The sequence below is a fragment of the Chelonia mydas genome, chromosome 25 (assembly GCF_015237465.2).
Source record: "Chelonia mydas isolate rCheMyd1 chromosome 25, rCheMyd1.pri.v2, whole genome shotgun sequence".
NCBI classification, from domain to species: Eukaryota; Metazoa; Chordata; order Testudines; family Cheloniidae; genus Chelonia; species Chelonia mydas.
The window spans coordinates 3629188-3654621 of NC_057858.1; the positions used below are offsets into that span (position 1 = coordinate 3629188).

At 56.0% G+C, this 25434-nt stretch overlaps 1 protein-coding gene across 14 annotated transcripts in view; it reads right to left on the reverse strand.

The window, feature by feature from the left end:
* Positions 1–25434, reverse strand: part of NFIC (nuclear factor I C) — a 361746-nt gene that overhangs the window by 197823 nt on the left and 138489 nt on the right. For 7 of the 14 annotated variants that reach the window (XM_043535792.1, XM_043535790.1, XM_043535791.1 and 4 more), the window contains one exon: positions 10374–22246. The exons of 1 other annotated variant lie outside the window; for it this stretch is intronic. In XM_043535792.1, coding sequence (XP_043391727.1) covers positions 22229–22246 — 18 coding nt within the window. In that variant the 3' untranslated portion in view covers positions 10374–22228. Of the gene's footprint in view, positions 1–10373; positions 22247–25434 lie in introns of those variants that run through there. 6 more of the 14 variants (XM_043535786.1, XM_043535783.1, XM_043535784.1 and 3 more) reach the window with 2 other exon arrangements.

Below are 25434 nucleotides of genomic sequence, written 5' to 3' on the forward strand. Positions count from 1 at the left end.
CTTCAGAGCTGGGTGTCCGGCCAGCAGCTGCTGCTCTCCAGCCACCCAGCTGTGAAGGGAGCGCAGAAGTAAAGGTGGCACTATCATGACACCCCCCCCCCCGCACAATAGCCTTGAGACCCCCTTTTCATAGAATCATAGAATCATAGAATATCAGGGTTGGAAGGGACCCCAGAAGGTCATCTAGTCCAACCCCCTGCTCGAAGCAGGACCAAGTCCCAGTTAAATCATCCCAGCCAGGGCTTTGTCAAGCCTGACCTTAAAAACCTCTAAGGAAGGAGATTCTACCACCTCCCTAGGTAACGCATTCCAGTGTTTCACCACCCTCTTAGTGAAAAAGTTTTTCCTAATATCCAATCTAAACCTCCCCCATTGCAACTTGAGACCATTACTCCTCGTTCTGTCATCTGCTACCATTGAGAACAGTCTAGAGCCATCCTCTTTGGAACCCCCTTTCAGGTAGTTGAAAGCAGCTATCAAATCCCCCCTCATTCTTCTCTTCTGCAGACTAAACAATCCCAGCTCCCTCAGCCTCTCCTCATAAGTCATGTGCTCTAGACCCCTAATCATTTTTGTTGCCCTTCGCTGGACTCTCTCCAATTTATCCACATCCTTCTTGTAGTGTGGGGCCCAAAACTGGACACAGTACTCCAGATGAGGCCTCACCAGTGTCGAATAGAGGGGAACGATCACGTCCCTCGATCTGCTCGCTATGCCCCTACTTATACATCCCAAAATGCCATTGGCCTTCTTGGCAACAAGGGCACACTGCTGACTCATATCCAGCTTCTCGTCCACTGTCACCCCTAGGTCCTTTTCCGCAGAACTGCTGCCTAGCCATTCGGTCCCTAGTCTGTAGCGGTGCATTGGATTCTTCCATCCTAAGTGCAGGACCCTGCACTTATCCTTATTGAACCTCATCAGATTTCTTTTGGCCCAAACCTCCAATTTGTCTAGGTCCTTCTGTATCCTATCCCTCCCCTCCAGCGTATCTACCTCTTCTCCCAGTTTAGTATCATCCGCAAATTTGCTGAGAGTGCAATCCACACCATCCTCCAGATCATTTATGAAGATATTGAACAAAACCGGCCCCAGGACCGACCCCTGGGGCACTCCACTTGACACCGGCTGCCAACTAGACATGGAGCCATTGATCACTACCCGTTGAGCCCGACAATCTAGCCAGCTTTCTACCCACCTTATAGTGCATTCATCCAGCCCATACTTCCTTAACTTGCTGACAAGAATACTGTGGGAGACCGTGTCAAAAGCTTTGCTAAAGTCAAGAAACAATACATCCACTGCTTTCCCTTCATCCACAGAACCAGTAATCTCATCATAAAAGGCGATTAGATTAGTCTGGCATGACCTTCCCTTGGTGAATCCATGCTGACTGTTCCTGATCACTTTCCTCTCATGTAAGTGCTTCAGGATTGATTCTTTGAGGACCTGCTCCATGATTTTTCCAGGGACTGAGGTGAGGCTGACTGGCCTGTAGTTCCCAGGATCCTCCTTCTTCCCTTTTTTAAAGATTGGCACTACATTAGCCTTTTTCCAGTCATCCGGGACTTCCCCCGTTCGCCACTAGTTTTCAAAGATAATGGCCAAGGGCTCTGCAATCACAGCAGCCAATTCCTTCAGCACTCTCGGATGCAACTCGTCCGGCCCCATGGACTTGTGCACGTCCAGCTTTTCTAAATAGTCCCTAACCACCTCTATCTCCACAGAGGGCTGGCCATCTCTTCCCCATTTTGTGATGCCCAGCGCAGCAGTCTGGGAGCTGACCTTGTTAGTGAAAACAGAGGCAAAAAAAGCATTGAGCACATTAGCTTTTTCCACATCCTCTGTCACTAGGTTGCCTCCCTCATTCAGTAAGGGGCCCACACTTTCCTTGGCTTTCTTCTTGTTGCCAACATACCTGAAGAAACCCTTCTTGTTACTCTTGACATCTCTTGCTAGCTGCAGCTCCAGGTGCGATTTGGCCCTCCTGATATCTTTCCTACATGCCCGAGCAATATTTTTATACTCTTCCCTGGTCATATGTCCAACCTTCCACTTCTTGTAAGCTTCTTTTTTATGTTTAAGATCCGCTAGGATTTCACCATTAAGCCAAGCTGGTCGCCTGCCATATTTACTATTCTTTCGACTCATCGGGATGGTTTGTCCCTGTAACCTCAACAGGGATTCCTTGAAATACAGCCAGCTCTCCTGGACTCCCTTCCCCTTCATGTTAGTCCCCCAGGGGATCCTGGCCATCTGTTCCCTGAGGGAGTCGAAGTCTGCTTTCCTGAAGTCCAGGGTCCGTATCCTGCTGCTTACCTTTCTTCCCTGCGTCAGGATCCTGAACTCAACCAACTCATGGTCACTGCCCCCCAGATTCCCATCCACTTTTGCTTCCCCCACTAATTCTACCCGGTTTGTGAGCAGCAGGTCAAGAAAAGCGCCCCCCCTAGTTGGCTCCCCTAGTACTTGCACCAGGAAATTGTCCCCTACGCTTTCCAAAAACTTCCTGGATTGTCTATGCACCGCTGTATTGCTCTCCGAGCAGATATCAGGGAAATTAAAGTCACCCATGAGAATCAGGGCATGCGATCTAGTAGCTTCCGTGAGTTGCCGGAAGAAAGCCTCATCCCCCTGGTCCGGTGGTCTATAGCAGACTCCCACCACTACGTCACTCTTGTTGCTCACACTTCTAAACTTAATCCAGAGACACTCAGGTTTTTCCACAGTTTCGTACCGGAGCTCTGAGCAGTCATACTGCTCCCTTACATACAGTGCTACTCCCCCACCTTTTCTGCCCTGCCTGTCCTTCCTGAACAGTTTATAACCATCCATGACAGTACTCCAGTCATGTGAGTTATCCCACCAAGTCTCTGTTATTCCAATCACGTCATAGTTCCTTGACATCACCAGGACCTCCAGTTCTCCCTGCTTGTTTCCAAGGCTTTGTGCATTTGTATATAAGCACTTGAGATAACCTGTTGATCGCCCCTCATTCCCAGTATGAGGCAGGAGCCCTCCCCTCACAGACATTCCTGCCTGTGCTTCCTCCCGGTATCCCGCTTTCCCACTTACCTCAGGGCTTTGGTCTCCTTCCCCCGGTGAATCTAGTTTAAAGCCCTCCTCACTAGATTAGCCAGCCTGCTGGCAAAGATGCTCTTCCCTCTCTTCGTAAGATGGAGCCCGTCTCTGCCCAGCACTCCTCCTTCATGGAACACCATCCCATGGTCAAAGAATCCAAAGCCTTCTCTCCGACACCACCTGCGTAGCCATTCGTTGACTTCCACGATTCGACGGTCCCTACCCAGGCCTTTTCCTTCCACGGGGAGGATGGACGAGAACACCACTTGCGCCTCCAACACCTTTATCCTTCTTCCCAGAGCCACGTAGTCCGCAGTGATCCGCTCAAGGTCATTCTTGGCAGTATCATTGGTGCCCACGTGGAGAAGCAGGAAGGGGTAGCGATCCGAGGGCTTGATGAGTCTCGGCAGTCTCTCCGTCACATCGCAAATCTTAGCCCCCGGCAAGCAGCAGACTTCTCGGTTTTCCCGGTCAGGGCGGCAGATAGATGACTCAGTCCCCCGGAGGAGAGAGTCCCCGACCACCACCACCCGCCTTCTCCTCTTGGGAGTGGTGGTCGTGGAACCCCCAACCTCAGGACATCGCATCTCATGCCTTCCAACCAGCGGAGTCTCCTTCTGCTTTCTCCCCCCAGACATATCATCTGGTCCACTCTCCGCAATGGTACCTGTGGAGAGAACATGAGTTTTGAGTTGGGACCCCCCAATTTGAGACACACTGACGTACGGGCTTTACGTGTTTATATTTTTAATGCATATTCATGATTTGTGACCACATCGTGACATTTCAGATTTAAATATCAGACACTGTGAAATTCAAGATTTTTAAAATGTTGCGACTGTGAAACTTACCAGAATGGCCCATGAATTAGGCAGGGCCCATCACATGGTGAATTGGGTTTTCAGTGATCTCTCACTGTCATAAATATAAAGGGAAGGGTAAACACCTTTAAATCCCTCCTGGCCAGAGGAAAAACACTTTCACCTGTAAAGGGTTAAGAAGCTAGGATAACCTCGCTGGCTCCTGACCACAATGACCAATGAGGGGACGAGATACTTTCAAAGATGGAGGGGGGGAGAAACAAAGGTTCTCTCGGTCTGTGTGTTGCTTTTGTCGGGACCAGAGCAGGAATGCAGGTCAGAACTCCTGTAAAGGGCTAATAAGCAATCTAGTTAGATATGCGTTAGATTCTGTTTTGTTTAAATGGCTGATAAAATAAGCTGTGCTGAATGGAATGTATATTCCTGTTTTTGTGTCTTTTTGTAACTTAAGGTTTTGCCTAGAGGGATTCTCTGTTTTGAATCTGATTACCCTGAAAGGTATTTACCATCCTGATTTTACAGAGGTGATTCTTTTACCTTTTCTTCAATTAAAATTCTTCTTTTAAGAACTTGATTGCTTTTTCATTGTTCTTAAGATCCAAGGGTTTGGGTCTGTGTTCACCTATGCAAATTGGTGAGGATTTTTATCAAGCCTTCCCCAGGAAAGGGGGTGTAGGATTTGGGAGGATTTTGGGGGGAAAGACGTTTCCAAGCGGGCTCTTTCCCTGTTATATATTTGTTAGACGCTTGGTGGTGGCAGCAATAAAGTCCAGGGGCAAAAGGTAAAATAGTTTGTACCTTGGGGAAGTTTTAACCTAAGCTGGTAAAAATAAGCTTAGGGGGTTTTCCTGCAGGTCTCCACATCTGTACCCTAGAGTTCAGAGTGGGGAAGGAACCTTGACACTCACTTTATTAGACGTGTTTGGATGGGAGCCAAGGGCTGGAAGGCCCGAGGAGGATGGTGTTTGGCTGCTGGTTAACCAGTGTGGTGCTACAGAAGCTCTTCTGTTACTGGCTTGGTGAAGCTAATTACAGCAGCGAGCACCAGCGCTGGGGATTGGCTGCCCTAGTGCTTTCCGTCTGCCCTGAGTGTGGCGTTCTCAGCCTGGCCCAGACCAGGCACCCGGGCACAATGATTAATAGTAGCACTGAGCCGGTCTCACCTACATTGCCAGGGGTGTTTCTCGCGGCTTTTTGCAGAGCTCAGCAACTCCCGAGCTTGTTGCACAGAGATAAAGAAACATGGGATGGCCACACACACACGCACACACACAGAGACACATACGTTTTGGGTGGCTGGAAGCCAAGAGCCTCCCGTGAGCCCAGGACTCCAGGGTTTGGAGCTTTGAGCCGAAGGCTGAGTACCCCAGGCCTGGTGATCAACTTGTGATAAACTCTGTGTGAGTGGGGGCAGGAATAGCCGGGGGGGGCAGCAATGGGAGGGGAATGATTGGTCAGGACTAAGCATCACTAAGATTGCTGTTGTGGTGGTGACCCAAGGTTTATCAGCAGGGGAAGCTGCAGGGCAGGTGCTGTGTGTGTGTGTGTGTGTTGCAGGGGGGGGCGCTGCAGGGCAGGTGCTCTGTGTGTGTGTGTTGTGGGGGGGGGGCGCTGCAGGGCAGGTGCTGTGTGTGTGTGTGTGTGTTGCGGGGTGGGGGGAAGCTGCAGGGCAGGCGCTGTGTGTGTGTGTTGCGGGGAGGGGGGGCGCTGCAGGGCAGGTGCTCTGTGTGTGTGTGTTGCGGGGGGGGGTGCTGCAGGGCAGGCGCTGTGTGTGTGTGTGTGTGTGTGTGTATCGGAGGTGTGATTGCACTGAGGGGAGCCAGACCGGTGTTAGCCTGGCTATAAACGAGCCGTGTAGATGCAGCGGCACGGACCTGGCATGGGCTAGCGCTGCGAGTTCCTCGCCGGGCCTGGCAGACTGTACGGCGGCACCGGGGTCCAAACTGCTATTTTTAGCTGTACCAGCTGGATTAGCGCTCCCGCGGGCAGGTCTGCCCAAGATGTCTCGCCTCTGCCTGCCGTGGGGCCGTGCCATGGGAGATGTCCTGGACGGGGGTAACAGGGGCTGTGGGTCGGGACTGAGGAGCATTGGCAGAGCTGCATGGTGGAAAGGGCTGGGTTTGGCGGTGGGTGTGTGCGAGGGCAGGTTTATACTGCAGCTGCCCGCGCTGTGCTGTGCCCGGCTGGCCCCAGCCCCTCACACGTGTTCCAGCCCCGCAGCGCAGAGACCGGAGCCCCCAGGGCCTCCCTGCCCCTTGTGCCACTCGCCCCATGCTGGGGGCCTGCTCAGCCAGTGTCCCGCTCCCCGCCCTCGGAGCCTGAGTGAGGGAGGCCGGGGCTGGGAGAACTGAGGCCCCCTGTTCATTGTTAGCCCAAAGGACGAGACGCGGGTGACAGGGCCTGGATTGTCACACGGCTCCAGGCTGTGCAAGAAACAGGAGATGCTGTGGGAAGGGACCGGGGCTAAGGGGCTACCCCACTGGGCCTGGGCATGGCTCCAGGGCTGCACCAGAGGAGCAAAACTGGGGTGTCTGAAATCAGGCCTGATTGGGGGCCAAACCCCAAGGAGAGGCTGGTTAATCCCACCCCTTGCCGGGCTGGGACGGGGGGACTTACCATCGTGGCTGCGGTGGAAGGTTTGTGGCTGTGACACCAGACGCTGATTCTCCAGCGGGGCCCTGGCCCGTGTTCGCTGCCCCAGCGCCGACGCTGGCGGGAGACACACGTGATCCTGCTCTGCCTTCCTTTCCCTCCTGTGCCCACCTTCCTCCTCTCCCTTGGCATGCTCGGCTTCGCCCTGCTCCTGAGGCCGGCCGTACCGCAGGGCACAGCCCAGCGAGGCCCATGGACAGAGAGGGACTTGGCCAGCCCTGACCTCGGAGGTGAGCTGGGGTCCGGAGCAAGAGCTGCCGTGGCCGACCTGGCAGGCCAGAGCGTCCGTCTGTGCCTGACCAGCCGCCCTGGCGCCCAAGAACCGGCCGAAAGCCGCCTCCCCCAGCTTCGCTCCCCCTTGTCTTTGCTCCCTTCCAGCTGCTTTGCAGGCTGCGATGCTCCTTCAGAACGGCCCCATCCTCTGCAGCAAGACGGCTTGCGGACTGACCTTGTAACCTCCCCCTGAGTCAGTGTCAATGCTCGTGATCCCGTTTCGGGTCTCTGCTTTTTGTGGGTTTCAGGCAATACCCTGCTGGCCTCTGTGACTGTCTCTGCCTCGGTGCTGGGCTCTTGCTATCAACCTTGGGCTCCGCTGGCACCGGTTAATGCTGGACGGTGCCTGGGGTGTGGGAACACCTCCGACTCTTTGGGCCCCTTTATTGCAACTAATTAACGCAGCAGGGCCGAGGCAGCAGGGCGCTGTGTCGCCAGGGGCCCGAACTGGCTGGATCAGAGCAGATGTGCCAGAGGTGCAGGGCTCACAGGGTCAGGCCAGGACACAACCCTGCCCGGACCACCATCTGCAGGGAGAGGCTGGGGGGTCTTGTGACGATGTGACGCAGCAGGGAGGGGGGAGTGTTGACCTGGGAATGTGCCCTGGGGATGGGAGACCTGAGAGCCGGTAACCTGAGCCAGGAGGGGGAGGGGGAGGTAACACCTTTGCCCGGGAATGTGGACGGAGGCTGCAGCAGGGAACCTGCTGGGGGGGTTTAGTTTCAGTTTGGGGCTGGGTGGAGGAACGCAGGGAACCCCAGGGGTGGGGTCTAAGCTCCCTGCTCCCCCAGAACGACTTGACTGAGGGGTCCTGGGGGTCCCCACAAGCTCTGTTTTGGACTGTGTTCCTGTTGTCCAATAAACCTTCCGTTTTACTGGCTGGCTGAGAGTCTCAGTGAATCCCAGGAAGAGGGGTGCAGGGCCTGGATTCCCCCACACTCCATGACAGGTCTCATGCCACCATTGTGCCCCCCCCCCACCCCGACTCCCATTGGCCTGGTCCCTGCAGTGCTGGCAGAACCCCCGGGCTGGCCTGTACCAGCCTGACACCAAAGTGGGGCATTGGGGAGGGTCTGGGTGGCACGGTATCTCTGTCAGTGCCCGTAATCCCCGCTGAGCCGCCCGCTCCTGATCAGGCCGGGCCTCACTGTTGCATGTGAACCCTGCAGGGCTGTGGACATGGCATGGGGAGCCCCGGGCACCTCCCTGCTGTGGGATCGGCACGGGGGAGCCCCGGGCACCTGCCCACCGCAGGGTCTGCATGGGGATCTCCTGGGGGCTGTGACCTCCCAACCCATGTTTGAGCGGCAGGGTGAGAGAGAATCCCCTTTAAGAGGGACTAATCAAAGGGGTTGAGGTCTCTGGCCAGCAGGGTCCCCTTGTGCTGTGGGGTCTACGCAACCCAAATTCAGCCCTGGGGAGCAACAAGCTGTGCGTGGGCCTGCCTGGCTCGCGCTGCAGGGGCTCGTCCCTGGTTATTTACTAATCTGGTTTAAAGCTAAACAATCCGATCTTGGCTCCATGCACTGAGACCTGGTCAGTTGATTTCCTGGCCTGTGTGGAGGCTTGGGGGTCAAGTGATGAGCTGTGGAGATGGGGTCCCCAGTGGGGTGCTGGGATCGGTTCCTACCCCCCGGTGTTGCAGGGGCAGCAGTGTCACCGCCTGAGACCAGCCCAGGCAGAAGAAGGCCGAGTTACGGCGCAGTGAGAAGAGAAGGCAGGACACCTGGGCTGTGCTGCTGCCCCATGTCAGGTCACATCCCCTGGAGCCTGGCTCCAGGAAGCAGTGACGCTCTGTGCCCACGGCACTTAAACACAGGCCTCTGCGCATTTCCAAATTGGGACCTCGGTGCCTCAGTTTCCCCAGCGGCAAATGGGAGTGATTATTTGACAAGAGACAAAAATGCGAAACCCTCCAGGACTGAGGATGCTCTGGCCAGGAGCGGGGCCATCTCAGGGTCCCCACCATACTGATGGAGAAACTGAGGCCCAGAGCATGGTCACCGATCCTTCTCACGCTAGTCTGTAAAGTGCAGTTGCCCAATGGGATTATGCACCGGAACAAGGGAGCGGGACCCCTGGGGTGACTCTGCGTGTCCCTGGCTAAAGCCACCACCCCGGTTTGTGCCTCAGTTTCTCCAGCTGCTAACCGAGGCTCATGACACCGACCCACATCACAGGGCTGGCAGGCTCCGGCCTGGCGGCTGCATTGAGACCCAGACACAGTGTAGAGTTGAAGCATAGCTTGTTTAATTTTTATACATTTTTTCTTATTTTTTTCCTTTCTTTCTGTTTTTTTAAACTTTTTTTTTGTTTTGTTTTGTTTTTTTTTGCATAGGGGGGAAAAAACCCATAGTCGCTTTCAGTAAGGTGTATGTAGGCAGGAGCATCTGCTAAACAATAATGGCTGCGTACAATGTTATCATCAAATATTGTGAGGCACCAGGGAAGCAACCAAAGGAGCTATCCAGCCATGGGGGTGGGGCAGGAAACGGGGAGGGGGCTCTACATGCAGGTGAGGGAGCCGGGGGGCCAACGGAGGGGGTTTGATCAGAGAGCTTTGCCCACCAGGCACTGTCTAAGAAGCCGCCCATGCGATATGCGCCCCGCAGCTCGGCCTTCCCTGGTGCCGTGGTACGTGTGTGTAACGTGGCGCCGCAAGCAAGAAGCAAGAAACAGAATAACTGTGGCTGCAATGTCCGCCCCAGAGCAACGGAAAGGAAGGAACAAAAGAGCTTCCGAATGAAATCCAAACCAAAGGGAAAAACCAACGTTCCACTCGGTCCCAGCGTATCTCCGGGAAATATCTCCTGCCCGGCGCTAGCCTCACCAGCCTCAGCCTGGAGAAAGCCCCACGGGGAAGGACGCGCCGCCTGCCCCCCCCAGCTCACCCTGCCATCAGGGGAGGGGGATGCTAGCCAGCTCTGGGGCCAGCCCGAGGCAGGGGCGGGATTGGCTGGGGATGGCGGCGTTCTGAGCCTGGCAACCCGTGGCAGGACTCAAAGGCCGGCCGAGCCGTGCCTTGGGGATCTGAGCCAAGGCCTAGCTGTGGCCATGGCTAGCTTCCCACTGGCTTCGGGAGGCTCTGGCTCAGATGCCGGGGGAAAGAAACCATGGACTGACCCCAAAATGTCAGTCCCACCGGTGTGCGCCCGACCCTGGCCCCTGCCCTGCTACAATTTTCCCACGAAGGAAGCCCTCGATTTTTTTCCGGACAAAGTTCTTGAGGCTTTAATGAAACAAAAAACTCTGCCCCCTCTGCTAATGATCTTGCTGGGTGGGCGTGGCTAAATACTGACCCCGCCCACCCTCTTGCTCGATCCGGACAGCAGGGCAAAGGACGAAGCTGGACTTTCCCTCGGACAGAGGCAGTGCTGCGTAGGAAACATACGAGATGGTTGTATAAGCAACCCCCCCTCCCTCCGGCTGCCCGCCCTCCAAAATCCTGGGCAGGGCGGGGCAAAAAAAAAAAAAAAAAAAAAAAAGGAAGCCAAGCCAGCAGCAAGCAAGAGGCACTGCTTCGTCAGAATTTTTGGTATTGGTGTATTTCAGATTCCTGCTGGCTGCCGCTTTTTTTTTTTTTTGGTTGTTGTGTGTAAAACTATGGTTGTCGTCGTCGTTAGTAACCAGAACAGGCGGGGCTCTGGAGCCTGTAGAACCGCCAAAGTGAATCGGGCCAACCTGAAGGAACCCCAGTTCTGATGGAGTCGGGGGTTGACACGTGGGGGAAGGAGGAGGGGGAGGATCTGGTGATAACTTGGGTGTTCCCGACAGGAATTCCAGTTTTGTTAATCTAGAAAGGTCTGGATTTGCCCAGTGAAGGGGACTTTAGTAAGTTCTCCTCCTACCCTGCGAGCCACCTCAGGGCAGAAGGGCGAGGGGAGAGACTAGGCGCTACGTCCCTCGCTGGGGTCCTTCGGCACAGCTCCCGGGCGGCCTCGGTGGAGCCAGAGGGATTTCACGCCTGCGCTTGCACAGATTTAGGCATGTCCCTCTCGCTTCCCTCTCGCTGTCGTGCTGTGCGGAACACAGCCAGACTCTAGCTTGGGCTGCACTAGTTGGCTGGACAGGGACGTAAGACTCCTCTGCAGCAGGATTGGGGCCTTTTGTCTGCTGAGGATCTGCCCCCCCCCCCAGCCCCCAATACTTCAGCTAAATATGGAAGGAAGTGGCAGCCAAGCAGCGTCTTTGCTCTGTTAAAACAGACCAAGCCCCAAGATCCATGTGCAAGCGGAAGAGACAAAAAATGGCAATTTCCAACTCATATTACAACGAAACAAAAGATACCCTCGTTTGTGATGTAAGGTACCTTGACTGCCCAGGGGACCCCGGGGCTGTGACGAAGGATTGTCTGCTCTTAGGTTTTGCATGCACAGGTCCTATGCTCAGCCCCCAGCCTCCTTCCCGACACGAAACAAACGACATTAAAACTGGAACAGCTGGATTATCATCTTCTCCAGAGAGGAGCAGGTGGGGTAGCTGTAGATACATTTGACCTTGTGCCCAGGTCCCCAAGGCTCTGAAATCCAGCCCCTGTAGCACCATATATAGAGAGAGATATGTACATGGTTTTCTATTTGTAGGTCACGAGAACTCTTTGTGTTAGATTTTTAGACGTTGACAACAACAACAACAACAACGAAAAAATCAAGAACCCTCCAGAGAAACTGTAGTGCATGAATGAACTCAGCAAGCGCTGCGCCTTGCCTGGCTGTGCATGGAGGGCTCCAGCGGATGGGGGCTGTCTCTGCTTGGGGAGGGTTGAGTGCATGGCTCAGAGGCTGGAGGGAAGGAGACCTCCCCAGCCTAGGGTGCGTCTTGGGATTGTCTCTCAGTGGAAGTTGGGGATTGGGACTGTTCAGAACCCCGGGAAGAAGTCTGGACTGGGTCCATCACAGTCCCTGTCCGCCCTCCATGCCAGCGAAGGCTACACAGGCTGCTCCCCAAGCTGATTGTCTAGAGACTCTAGAAGAGCTAAAAGTTCCAGGAGTTTGTGTGGAGAAACAAGACCCTTAGCTTGACGCTGATGGGGTGTATTTCTCTTCAGCCACCACCCGTGCCCTTCCTCTCCCATGGGCCTGTCCTGCCAGTGCCTGGCAGCATCAGCCCGCCCCCCCCGCCCCGCCCCAGATCCTTGCCTTGCCAAGATATTTCCAGAGACCATTGTGAACGGCTATGTGTCTATTTCAATGACTGAACTATGTGATTGTATCGATACAGCAGAGAAAGAAAAAAAAATGAAACAACCAAACCCAACATCCCGTGCTAAGTGTCTACCGCGCGCAGTGATCTCTGCTCCCCAGCTCAGGCTGCTGCCTTGTTTGGAGTTAAAAAGTCACAGAGAAAAAAAATAACAAACCCCAAACCAAACCAAACTAACCCTCAAAGGGTACAAAAGACAATGGAGGTGGAGACTGTGATGGAATTTGCATATTTCTGTCAGGCAGGGCCTGGGAGCACGTCTCAGACAAGGGGGTGGAGGCCAGGGGACCGAATTCTGCCCTCGCGTAAATGAGAACTAACCCCGCTGGGGTCAGTGGCATTAGCGAGTGCAGGATTGCCCTGCTGGTCTCTAGCAATGAGCCACAGCCTCCGGCACAAACAGCCCCCAGAACCTGAACCAAAACTGGCTCTGACAAGGCCTGGACTTCAGAAGAATGGGGATCTGGGTCTGAACTCCTGTGCCTGGTCTCTGGGCTGTCTGATCACACAGACCTTGCAGGCTGCAGTCCACCCTGGTCCCACCTGCCTCGGTCGCCCCCTTGCTGGGCCCCTCTCCTGGCCCCTGGGGCTGGGGTAACTAAGAAACGGCAAAGAAAAGTGTGGTGAGTGGAACAGTGCAAATTTTCCCAGGGGAGGAGGAGGGGGCGGTGTGAGCTTCCCTTTCATTGGTGGACGCGAAAGAGCCCAGTCAACCAGCCAACGCTTGCGCCCCCGTGCTGCTCAGCGCCCCCCTGGATTGGTCGGAACGTTTGGTAAGGTGCAATTTCTTCGTGGGGGATTTTTTGTGGCTGTCTTTGAAACAAGCCAGAAAAAATGAAATGCTACAGCTAGACAGTTCTGGGGTTTGGGTTGGTGGCCCTGGCCTGGCCCAAAGATCTCACCGGCCCAACAGCAGAGATGCCGGAATCTGAAGGCTCGGAATGGAAAAATTGAAGCCAATCTTTACCCGGCCGAGAGCGGAAGTTTTTTGGGTGGGACAGAAAACGTGAGCAGTGCTTTGCACTCCTGCCACAGAGAGAGGCTGCTGTCCGCACCTGGATTTCTCTGCCAGACTCTGTTTAGGGCTCAGCTGTATGAGCCACGCACAGGCCAAAGCCCAGCTCAGCTCAATGGGCGTTGTGCCCGCATGAGCAATTGGGCGTGGTTGGAGGTTGACTCAGGCCCCATCCACCGAGAAAGCATCCAGCGCCCCCTGCCTCCACCCCTTCTTCCGTGGTATGAACACAAAGGCAGTTGCTGTGTCAGGAGCTCTTGCACTGAAGCGGTTGGATTGTTGTGGGGTTACCGCCCAGCCCGGTTCCCGCAGAGTCGGTCACAGCGGGCGTGTGGCCTGCAAACTCGTTCACTTGTCGGTTAGGTTGTGGGTGATTTTTTTTTGTGGGGTTTTTTACCTGCTTTTCTTTTCTTTTTTGTCTTTTTTTGGGGGATTTTTTTTTGTCTTTTAAAATAAACTACAGCTACCCGCGTTGCATTGTCCTTGCAGAAAACAATACTGCACATTGCATAAAAAGATCCCCCAAGGACTTTCCACAAATGCGTCCCTTGCTTCAAATCCCTCCCTCTCCGGCCCATGGCACGAAGAATGCAACAGTAAAAAAAATACACAAGAGAGGAAACCAAACCCACGAGGAGCTTTCTACAATTCTAGCCTTCCTCTGTCCCGGTCGCTCGCCCAGCCGCCCCCCATCGCAAAGCCATCATCTAGCACTCTTGACACAAACAACCTTCCTCCTCAAACAAAGCCACTTTTGCTTCCAGGTCCGTTGGCTCTGGCTGATTGTTCACGTCGTGTGCGTGTGTGTGTGGAACCGTCAGCAGCGGGGGGCCTGCCAGCGCTGGGCGTGAGCGAGGGGCAGCAAAGCCTCCGTCTTTCCAAGGCATCTCTGGCTCGGAGGGGGCGACCACACCGCAGCGGCAAGTCTGGAATGACGGGTGGATGGTGGTAACTGCCTGCCGCAGGGGTAGATCCTTCTACTGGGATGAAATTCACCCCTCAGCAGAGGGCCGGCACACGATGACTCAAGTTCCCCAAGGCCTATGTCCCGCTTAAGGGCTGATGTGGCACTTAAGTGGGCCGTAGGCCTAGTGCAAGACTGTAGCCCAGGGTGTTTTTAAAGCAGCTAGTCTTGCGGACGGCTCCGTCCACTTGTCCCATGCTGGTGTAGGGCAGAGCCTGGCCCTAATCTCACTTGCACTGGTGTAAATCAGGCGTAACACAGTTGGAGCCACCTGAGCAGTCAGTGAGACCCTGGGGCAGCAGAAATGGGCCCAGAGCCATCACGTCCAGCTCGGGGGGCACTCCCGGCATCTCCCAGCATTGCCCACGCTTGCCGGTTTAATGGCCAGCCTTGTTTTCCTTCGCACCCCCAGCTCACAGAGGTGGAGGATTAGGGAGACTTGCGTTTCAAATCTAAAGGCCTGTTTTAGCCGTCCTGGCTGGGAGACCCGCTTGAAATCCTCTGGAGACTCCAGCACCGGTAGGAAAGCCAAAGAACCCATATTTTATCTCTAAATCTCATGATTTTCCAGCCAGTCTCATCATTTCTGGGAGGCGGGCTCCTGATGCTTGGCTGGCTGGCCCAGCAATGCTGCGTGTGTTGGGGGGGGGTGGGAGGGTTGCTGGTTTGTGACATGTGGAATGGTTGGAACGGCCCCATCGGCCCGGGGCACGGGAACCGTTTCTTGTAGGGTTTGTACCAAAAAAAGTTAGTCTAATTTTCTTCTTTCTGCCTCCCAAACCAGGCTGAGGCGCTACGGAGAACACACTGCTCACGGCAAGTGCCAGGGCCTGGGGGAGACCGGCCCGGAGAGGGCATGCGACACTGGGATCTCTCAACTGCCCCTTTGCTGGCTCATCCCCACGTGGCCTGGCCCTGAGCAGGCCCTGGCGAGTCTCCTACAGAGAACTCATGTTTATATATTTAAACGCAGGTGACGTACGGGGGGCCGCACCCAGGGAGTGTGAATCCTGCCCTGGCTGGGGAGGGGGTCTCTTTGATCTGGGCTCAGTGGGATGAGAGAGGCATGTGGCGGCTCCATAGCCTGCGGGTGGCTCCAGAAGAACCCCGGGTCGTTGCGAGGGGGAGAGAGACTCTCCTGCTGATGGTGGCACTGTCCCAGCAGCATCTGGAGAGGCAACGGCCCTGGGGTTCCTCTGGAACAGCACGTCCGGCATTCACACACCTTTTCTCTCTGATCTGGATGCTCGCACCCCTTGCTCCCCCTTTCCCTTCACTGGAAACCCACCGCGCCCCTGCCAGCCCAGCACGTGGCAGACCCGCCATCTCCCTGAAAACGCCCCTCCACTCCCGTCACACTGTGAAGCATGCCTCCCTAGGGACTGGCCTGATCACATCTCCTCCAGCCAGCACCAACGACCCACCACCCCTGGGAGCCCGCCAGTCCAGCGTGGCTGCTGAGCTATCTGGGTGCATGGCCGGAGGCTCAGCACAGAAGGAGCCAGTGGATTCCCCTCTCCAGGAGGTAAATCAATGTGATTTAAAAATAAAATCACCGGGAAGATAGAAACAATCCCCCAGCTGCCCTTGATTCTGAGGTCAGGATGTGGGCCTGGCCCTGGCTTCACAGCTGACCTCTAGGATCCAGGCCCGTCTCAGAACCAACTGCCCTTCTCAAAGGAAACACGATGCTAATACCAATGATGAATCCTTCCCCCGCCCCCCCTCCCCGCCACACCAGAACGTACAGGTGTCCCGTCCCCCCCACCCAGCGCTTGCTGTGGAAGGAGGGAGATTCTGCTGCCGTGCTCATTAACTTTGGTCAATTAAAAAGGAAAAGGAAAAACCACACAAAATCCCACCTCCCCCACCCCATGCCACAAAACACCTCCCACTGCCCCGCCGGGGTTGGATCAGTCACTGAGAGTCTCAGCTAACGGAGCTATCAACACAGACAAAACAGGTATTGCATATTTTTTTCATACAAGATGCACTTTGTATGAACAGCTGGAAGACGTATAGGAGGGGAAGCTGGTAATAAACGGGACAGCCTGGCAACTCAGTGCCCAATGCAAGCAAAAAGAAACCATGTGCATGGCTAATGTAGGGAGAGCTACTGCCTAATTTGGCCTGGACAAGTTGGGAGGCTGGGCGAGAGGGGGCAAAAGAAATCTCTACCTGGGGCTGATTGCCAAGACAATCTTCCTGCTGGGAGCACTAGAAACCAGGAGGTTATTCTTCAACCTCCGCTCAGCTCCCCTCTCGGACCTGCCTCAATCAGACAAAAGACTCCAGGCCAGGGCTTTGTTTGTTTCACACTCCCCTTGCAAATTTCGTTGGTTTCTGATTCTGAAACCCAGGAAGGTTCCCTGGTTATTTATTTCCGTGTCCTGTCTGCCAGTATGGAGGGGTCGGGGTATAACGCCTGATTACAAAACAAACGTACGGTCTGGGGGCAGACTCATCATCTCAGTATGCTGGTGTGAAACTGGAGTAACTGCACTGAATGTGAACGGGGTCACAATGGTGTGAAACTGGAGTAACCCCATTGAAGCCAATGGGGTTACAAAGGCCGCAAGTTAGGCATAAGCAGGATCAGAAGGGGCGCGCCCCGGATTACGCCAGCATAGCTGAGCCTCGACCCCAGCCCTATGTGACGCCATCCCAACATTTCTGAGCCGCGCAGAGCCTTCCCCAGGACATCAGAACCGACACACACTTAAAAAAGAAAATTAACAAACAACAGCCCCCAACTGAACCCTGAAGGGTTTGACAAATGGCGAAAAGTCCCATCCCTCCCCCCTTAATTTTACTACGAGAACCAGTGCATGCAGCTATTCCTGTGCAGTGATACCAGTACAGTTAACACTTAGGCTTAGAAGGCAAGGCACATCATGTGGTATCAAATTTCGTGCAAATTAGGAAACATGGATTTTTAAACTTTTTTTCTTTTATACATGATTTTTCGTAGGGGGGGGGGAAGGTAGAGCCAGTTATACAGTCTGCCATGCACATTATCAGCCAGTAGCTGATTGGTTGAGCTAGGTCACATGAGTTCCTGTTAAAGCACCATGCAGTTTATTTCTATTTTATTTTTTTTTTTGTATTTTTAAATTTTTCCCCCCTCTCCATCAATTGCTTTTGTTTTGGACTTCCTGTGTCAGCCCCTCCCACAGGGGCACCAGAAATGAGGTCCCTCTGTCCCCCTGCCAGATAAGGTCCCACCTTGGAGCTGGACATGGTATGCAAGGTTTGGCCGGCCCCTGGGCCCGATTGTGAAAATGGCTCCTTGGAACCAGCCAGTCTAGCTCCCAAAACCCAGCGCTGAGAGCAGGGTGCCGAAGCCACAGCCCTCACTGGAAAATGCAGGTGTTGGGATCGCATCAGGCCTGATCCAGCCCTGCCTTGCTTTGGCTTTGGATGGTCCGTCGGGCCGCGCAGGCCCTGGGAGCTGTGTGAATTGCCACAGGGCCACGCGCTGCCCCGAGCTCTGGGGAAGCAGAACGTGTACCCGGGGTGGGAGCAAAGGAGCGCCCCTCTTCCTTTTCGTGTCTGACTCGCTGCCTGATTGAAAGTCACTTCCAAAGGCCCGAGCTCCTGTCGGGGAGGAGAAACCAGCATCTCTGTGTCGGGCATGCCAGAGAAGGGGGCGGAGGGGAAGCGGCTGGGGGGCACAAGGAAGGGGAAGAAATAGTGGGAGAACACCCCCCAAAACTGTACAAAGCCACGGGGGGCAAAGAGTTTGATTCAAAGGAAAGCACCTCCGATTCTCACTGGAGCCAGTGCCTAGACGCGACTGGGACTAGAGAGAGAGAGAGAGAGGATAGATAGATAGATGATAAAGGGGTTGGATGGGGATAGATAGATAGATTAGATAGATGGGGGTGGATGGGGATAGATAGACTAGATAAAGGGGGTGGATAGACAGATTAGATAAAGGGGGTGGGTAGATAGATAGATAGATGGTGGGTGGATAGGGATAGATAGATTAGATTAGATAGATAACGGGGGTGAATGGGGATAGATAGAGAGGAATCGAGGGGCTCTGGGCTGAGCAGGAAGCCATTGCGGTGGGCAGGGGGGGTAGAAATGATTGTCACAGGTGATCAGCATCTGCTGCAGCCTCGAATACCCAGTCAGTCCCTGCAGGCAACGGAGCGGGGTCTATTTGTGCACCCCTGGAGCGGACCCAGGAAGCAGCCTCCAGGGCAGTGGGGGAGGCTGAACCAGACCTGGAATCCTTTGCCCCCCATAATTAACCTGGGTATCTCCTGGGGAGAGCGGGGACAGGAGGGGAGCCTGGCCTGGGGTGCACAGGACTGTAGGGCCGAGATGGATTTTCCTGCCGCTCTGGAGAGGACTCAGTGTAAGCCCAGCGGAGAAGCAGTGCAGGAATGACTTGCAGGTGCCTGGCGTTTCCCTGCTGCAAAGAGAGCTCCAGTTTCCTGGCTCCTTTTTGCCCGGCAGCCCATTTTCAGCCTTCCTCTCCAGTCATCGCTCCTCTGCCATCCTCTTCCTCCTTTCCTGCTGGTTCTCTCCTCCATTAGGAAGTGTGCACGGCCCTCGGGCTGGGAATGCCCGGCCCCATAACGCCCCTTCTCCCCTCGCCGGGCGCAGCAGAGCCTGGAGCCGGGGAGCAGGGCAGGGGCTGGCCAGGGGGCAACTGCCGCTCTTGCTGTGCCCGAGGAGGCTGTCGTCTGGGGCCAGCTCTAGACGGGGTCCCGTGCTGGTGGAGGTGGGTGTGAGGGGGGACGGGCTGACTCACTGATGTTCAGGCATAGGGGCAGGTGGGGCCTGGTGCCATTGACAGTCACTGGGAATTGGGCACCTCACTCCTCTTTGGGATTCTCCCCGTGTTTGATGATGCCCCGTGGCTGGGGAACAGCGGCGCTGGGCTCCCGAGGGCACCGCCTGGCGCTGGGCTATGCCAACAGGTGCTGGCGGTTGGGTGGTCCTCTCTCTGCGTGGATTCCTGCCGCTTTGCTCCGTGGCCGTTGGGCTCCCCCACCCCAGAGACACCTGCCCTGCCGCTATCCCTCCCCCACCCCTGGTGTATCTATGGGCAGGAAGTGGGGGGACGGCCCCTCGTTTCTCCACCACAGGCAATTGCCTGCGTAAAGCGGAGCAGACAGCGGGCAGGGGCACCCAGGGGCCCAGCCGTGCTGGAGGCGGGAGGGGCAGCGCACTCCCGCTGCTGATCTAAGGCACTAACCGGCGGTGCTGCCTGCAGAGGGCCAAGGCGGGGTCTCCTCTCTCCGGGCCCCACTGCAGACCCACAGCTCGCTCCATGCTCGGACAGGAACTGGTGAGGAAGCAGGTTGGACCTTTCGAGCACTCTCCTAAGGGGCTGCCTGGGTGGGCATGAAATGGGCCAGGGAGGGAGGACGGTGCTGGCTCGGTGAATTCACACGGCTCTCTGCCGTGAACGAACAGAGGATCCGAGTGTGCGGGGGCCTCTGTCCCATAGCACCAGTGCCCCACCAGGCACGGCTGTTCCAGGGAGCAGAGGTCCCCCTCTCCCTGGTCACACTTTCGACTGCCAAAGGGCGCAGCCAATGGCCCCATTCCTCTTGCTGCTGCGTGTGCGGCACGCGTGAAAGATTTCGTTCGGAAGAGGCAGCCCTCCAAGAACTGCCTGGCAACGGCGTCTCACCCTCTCAGGATCCTGGATCGGCGGGCGGAGTCCGGCCCTGGTCTCTCCCTCGCCGAGCCCAGCCCATGCTCCGGCTCGTGTCGTTTAATTTAGCTTCTCAGCGAACCGGGTGATTTCCCCATGTAAAGCTGGCGCGCGCGCCCCTCTCGGGCCCAGCCAGGGATCACAGTGAACGGGGCCGTTTGTCTTCATGCTTCTCGGCAGGCAGACGAGCTCTGTGTAACTCGAGAGCATCTCTCTCGCCAACACATGCGGGTCCAGTGCCCACCTCCACGGCACGTCTCGCTAATATCCCGAGCCCTGCCCGGCTCCCACAGCCCTGCGGACAGGTGAAAGCTCAGCCCCGGCCCTGGCTCTCTGAGCTCGCCGACGCCCAGGGGACGGCAGTAGAAAATTCAGGCACTTGAACCAGTCAGGAACTGCGTTGTATGGCGGGGGCTGGGGAGCGACTGGCCGGGGAGAAGGAAATGGGGAGGTGTCTGAGCTGGGCAGAGCCCAGTGGTGTCACGGCCCCCACCCGTCTGAATTTAGGGCACCTTGCCTACCCAAGTCATGGATCCAAGGCCTACTCCGGCCCCACAAACGGGGTGGTGGGGGGGAGGGTGTGTCCCATCTGTGGTGCAGCCTCTCAGGAAGCAAATCCTCTCTCTTTAAAAAAAAAATCTCCCAACAAGCCAGTGCCGGGAGCTCCACTCTCCTGCTGCTGCTGCTCTTTTTTTTATCATTCCCTCTTAAAAGTGCATTTCCTACAAAATGTGCAACACAATTGCAACCATCTCGCCACTAGTCTACATGGTACCTGTCCACAGGTGTGCATAGCTCTTTGTACACAGGTGCGCGGGGGAAATCTCGCTCCGCCCTTCCCTCCCCTCGGCCCACCTGTCCCATCCTAACTTTCCAGAGCCAAGCGAGAAGAAGACTCAGTCCACACAAATCCCAGGCCCTGTCCTGGTAGCAGAGTCCAGCCCCGCCTCGCCCCCCCACACAAAGAGAGTTGCGGGGTTTTCAAACAGGCCCCACATTTGCCAGGAGCTACGCAGCGTAAGCTCCAGGATGGAAAGTTTACCAGTGTGGCATGCTACGTTGGCGCTGCCCTGCGCTATGGGCATGACACCCACGTAAGGGTGGAATAGTCCCACCCACGGACTGCGACGGAGCCATGCCACGCCACACCCAGCAGGACACTGGCGTCGTGTCTTTCACTGCAGAGAGACAGGGATTTGCTCCCAAGCTGGCTCCGGTTGGCAGGGCTCGGCAGCAGGGGAAGGCACCTGGGGAATAGCAGACGCCATCGGGAGAATTATTCCCAGAGGAGAGATTTGGAGTTTTGGACTCAGCTGTTTCAGCCGATCTGTAATTCAGAAATTTCCACCCCCTTCATTTCCAAACGGAGCTCCAGGGCTAATTCCCAGAGCCCGTTAGTGCCAATCTGAACAGCAGCGTTATCTCTGCGCCTTGCGCATTCCAGCCAGCCGGATGGTGAGTCTCGGACCCATCTCCTCCTGCAGTGCTGGTTCGTGCCAAGGCTCCAAGCTGTGGCAACGTCCCCCCTTGAAGCCAGTGCCCTGCTCCCCGGTTGGCCTGCTTGTTCCTCGCCTGGAAACACGGGCTCTACGTACAGAGGAGCCCAGATGCACAGCCCGGGGCTCAGCTCAGGGGACAGCCGAGTTTTGTCCCTCCCCTTCTGCAGCTGGTAGTGCCCAAAGGCAATCCGAGAAAGAGAAGGATTAAAGGGGCTCCAGCCCGTGTACCCCCGCCACCCCCGCTTCCCCACAATGCCGCTCCTCTAGTGCCAAGATCCCAGGAGGGCTCCGTTCCCCACCCTAACGAAGAGCATTTAATGGCATAGAGCATTTAAGAAAAAACAAAGAAAAGGCGAACGCGTTGTCCGAACTCTGGGCCAGCAGCTGGCTGGAGGCGTCTTGTCTGGGGTGGAACAGGGAGCAACAGCACGAAGGAGCGCTCGCCTGCTCCACCCAGCACCTCTGGTTCAGAAACAACCGAATGCCTTGTCTCTTTGCCTTCCCACCCAGCCCCAGCACCCTCCTGGAAAGTAAACAGTTCGCTGAGAAGGGTGGGCTGGGGTGGGGTGGGGGAGCCTGGGAAATTTGTTCTTTTCTACTCACGAGAGGCGAGAATGAAGGAGAAAATTGGAAAGACAATTTTGCATATACAACCCTTTGGAGAACTGCAGGCGAGACTCCGGCACTGCTGCTGCTGGAAGAGACCTGTGTCATGAGCTGTGTCCGTTCTCTTCCCAGGAGGTCAGCCGGCAGGGCAAATAGTGTTTCTGGCAAACGGGACTCCGCATCGTCGTGTGCGTGGATCGCTGTTTTGTCTGTAGGGTTTTTGCTTGTTTTTACTTTTTAAAAAAGTTTGAATCTTTTCCTTCCTTCCTTCCTTGTAACGTCTTGGGTGTGGGTCTCTTTTTCTTTTCGTCGTCGTCGTCATCGGTAATTCGCTCTCTCCATCTTCACCGAAAGGCTGGGCCTGGGGCTGTTACTTCTTTTCCTCTCGGGACGCCCAAAGCAGAGGAGAAGGGAGGCGACGGGATGGGGCAGCTGTGATTATCCCAGGTACCAGGACTGAGCAGGAAAGAAAGGGGGGGGAAAAGAACAGATGCTGTGGTTACTGATTTGCATACAAGCCCCTCCCCCCACAAAGGCTGATGGGAGCTCGTAAGCCTCGGCCTCAGCTTGCGTTGTATTAGAAGCAAAGGGACCCGACCCCGAGGTGCACTGGTTTGCACTGCGCCCCGGGTTGTTGTTCTGCAGGTGTTAATCGTACCCGGACCACATGTGCCGCCTTGGAGCACGCCAGCACTGCGGGGCCCGTTAGTGCCCCTTGCCTGCCATCTTTGAGCTGGTGCAGTGGGGAGGGCACTGCCCTGGGACTGAGGGACATGCAGCTACTCCTGGGTCACCTCAGCCAAATCAGTTATGCTCTGTGCCTTGGTTTCCCCTCTGCATTACTGGGGCATACTGCTGCTTTGAGCTATGGAGTGCCCTGAGCTCCTGTGTCCGTCGGCGCTCCCTGCGAGAGCCTCCTTGCTGCAGTCACGTTTCCAAAAGGGGGGGCGCGTGTGGCAAAATGTGGGTGTGAGGTCTGGGCTCTGCCAGGCAGGGAGGGAGGGAACGCCACAGCCTGGCCCCAGTCAGACACCGATGGTGTCTGCTGAGCTCAGCCGTGGCCTGTGGAGACGACCCCAGGCAGCTCGATCGCGCCGTTCCGCGGGTCCGTGCTTTCAGCCAGCTCCCGACATGTCAGAGCTCTGCCCGCCTGCTTTTCTCCTCCCTTCCCTCCTGGTCTCACGCCCTGCGGCCTCCGCTCCACCCGGTCAGCTCCGGGTGGCGACAGAGCCTGCCCCGCAGGACGTACAGGCTTTCTGAACAAGCACTGAGCGCACCGCAACGCTCCCGAGAGGGGTGTCAGCATTAGCTCCATGCTAGAGGTGGGGAAACTGAGGTGCAAACCCCAGAGGACAACACTGCAGATGATGAGCTTCTCTGAAGACAAGGGCCTAACTGACGCCAAGTGAGTTGCTGGCAGAATGGGGACTCGGGGGCAGAGTTCCTGACCCCTAGCCGATCACACCGACCCTGCCTCCCACCCACCAGAAAGCCACAGAATGGGAGACGCCCCCCACCCCAACCCATCCACCAATCAGGACCTGCTTTTATCGGGGGAAAGTGTGTTTCAGCTTGAGAACAGGTCTCAACCCACGTGGGAGACATTTGGGGCAATTCTGAAAACAGGGAGGAACAGGCCCCAGGGCTGGCAGGGACCCCCTGGGCCCCCGAGTCCAGTCCCTCCTAGCGAAGGCAGCTCCGGCTGATAATCCTGCTCCGACACACATCACGCTCCGTCCTCAACCCAGCTAGGCTCCAGCAGCTCATCTGCCTCCCTGGGTTTACCCCCCTCCCCCCAGCCTAGGGTGACCATGTCCCAATGTCCCAATTTTATAAGTTTCAGAGTAGCAGCCATGTTAGTCTGTATCCGCAAAAAGAACAGGAGGACTTGTGGTACCTTAGAGACTAAAAAAGTTATTTCATAGAATCATAGGGCTGGAAGGGACCTCAAGAAGTCATCTAGTCCAACCCCCTGCTCAAAGCAGGACCCATCCCCAAGTTTTACCCCAAATCCCTAAATGGCCCCCTCAAGGATTGAACTCACAACCCTGGGGTTAGTAGGCCAATGCTCAAACCCCTGAGCTATCCCTCCTTGTAGTTCACAAAAGCTTATGCTCAAATAAATTTGTTAATCTCTAAGGTGCCACAAGTCCAATTTTATAGGGACAGTCCTGATATTTGGGGCTTTTCCTTATGTAGGCGCCTATTACCCCCCACCCCCGTCCCGATTTCTCACCCTTGCTGTCTGGTCACCCTACAGGCCCAGCCTGTTCCAACCCAAGAAGAGCAGGTGGAAAAGTGACCTTTAGGCCTCTTTCTTTTGCAGCAATCACAGGGCAGCCGCTCAGGACTGGGGGCCTCTTGGGATGGGGGTTCTCATGGAGGGGAAAGGGCTGATTTTTTTTTAACAGGCTGTTTTCTGCTGCGGGAGGCTTAGGAAGCCTGGCCCAGTGGTTAGAGCATGTGCCTCAGACTCCGGAGACCTGAGTTCAGGTCCCTCCTGTACCACAGACTTGAGCTGTGGGTGGCGGCAGCTGGCTCCTTTGAGCTGAATGGGAGTTTTGCCCTTGACTCCAGTGGGGCCAGGGCTTCAGTGTCCGCTCTGTGCGATTGGGATAAGAGCGCTGCCCTGCCTCATGGGGCGCATGAGGCTGAAGACTCTGAGATGCCCAGAGGCTACGGTGTTGGGAGCCAGATAAGTACCTAAGGCAGACTCCCTGGGGAGGAGCAGGAGGATGGGGCTGGCTCGGAGAGGAGGGGGATGGAGCTTTCTCAGCTGACAGGGGTTTAAGTTTTTAACACAGAGAGTTTTTCTTCCAGGGGTTTTTCGAGTGTTTGAGTCAAACGGGCATTGAGCAAACCTAGCACAGTTCAGTGCTCTCAGTGCAAGCTCTCCTCTCGCAGCTGATCTGGAGTCACGCCCTCCTCCCTCCGGCTAGCCCCCCACTCTCCAGAGAGCATCCCTGGGTGCAGAGATGCTGACTATCTGATTTCCCCGGGGGTGCTTGACCCCCGCTCTGCCCCAGGCCCCATCCCCACTCCACCCCTTCCCCCCAGGCCCCACCCCTGCCTCTTCCTGCCCCCACTCCTCCCCCTCCCCCCCAGCGCCTCCTGCCTGCTGCTGAACAGCGGATGAGCGGGGGGCGGGAGGTGCTGGGGTGGGGGGGAGCTCATCAGTGGGGCCCGCTTTCCACACCATAAAGGGGCAGCCCCGGGCCCAAGGCCCACCCGTGAGATCTCAGGGCAGGGTCCCTGCTACGGGCTATGTGCTCTGTGCGGCCTCTGGCCAGGAAGCCAACAGCCCCCTGCCACTGTTCTGTCTGCAGCTCCCACCCCCGTGGCAGCTGTGGGGCATGCCAGTGGGGGAGGAGAGGGACTGAAGGGATGTAAAAGTCTCCATTAGTACCACGGCTGCCTCTGATCCTCAGAGCAGGGGCCTGTAATTTGCCAGCTTCCTCTACAATCACAGAGCTTCCCTCCTCGCTAGCTGGCACTGGGTGGGCGCCCGTGGTGTGAGCTGCCCTCCAAAACCCAACCCCAGAGGCGTCCGCCTGCTGCAGAGATGCCAGGGCTCAGGTATGGTTTGAGTCCCATCCTAATTAGCCAAGTGGAGCGTGGTTTACAGGTCAGGGCTGACCCCTCCT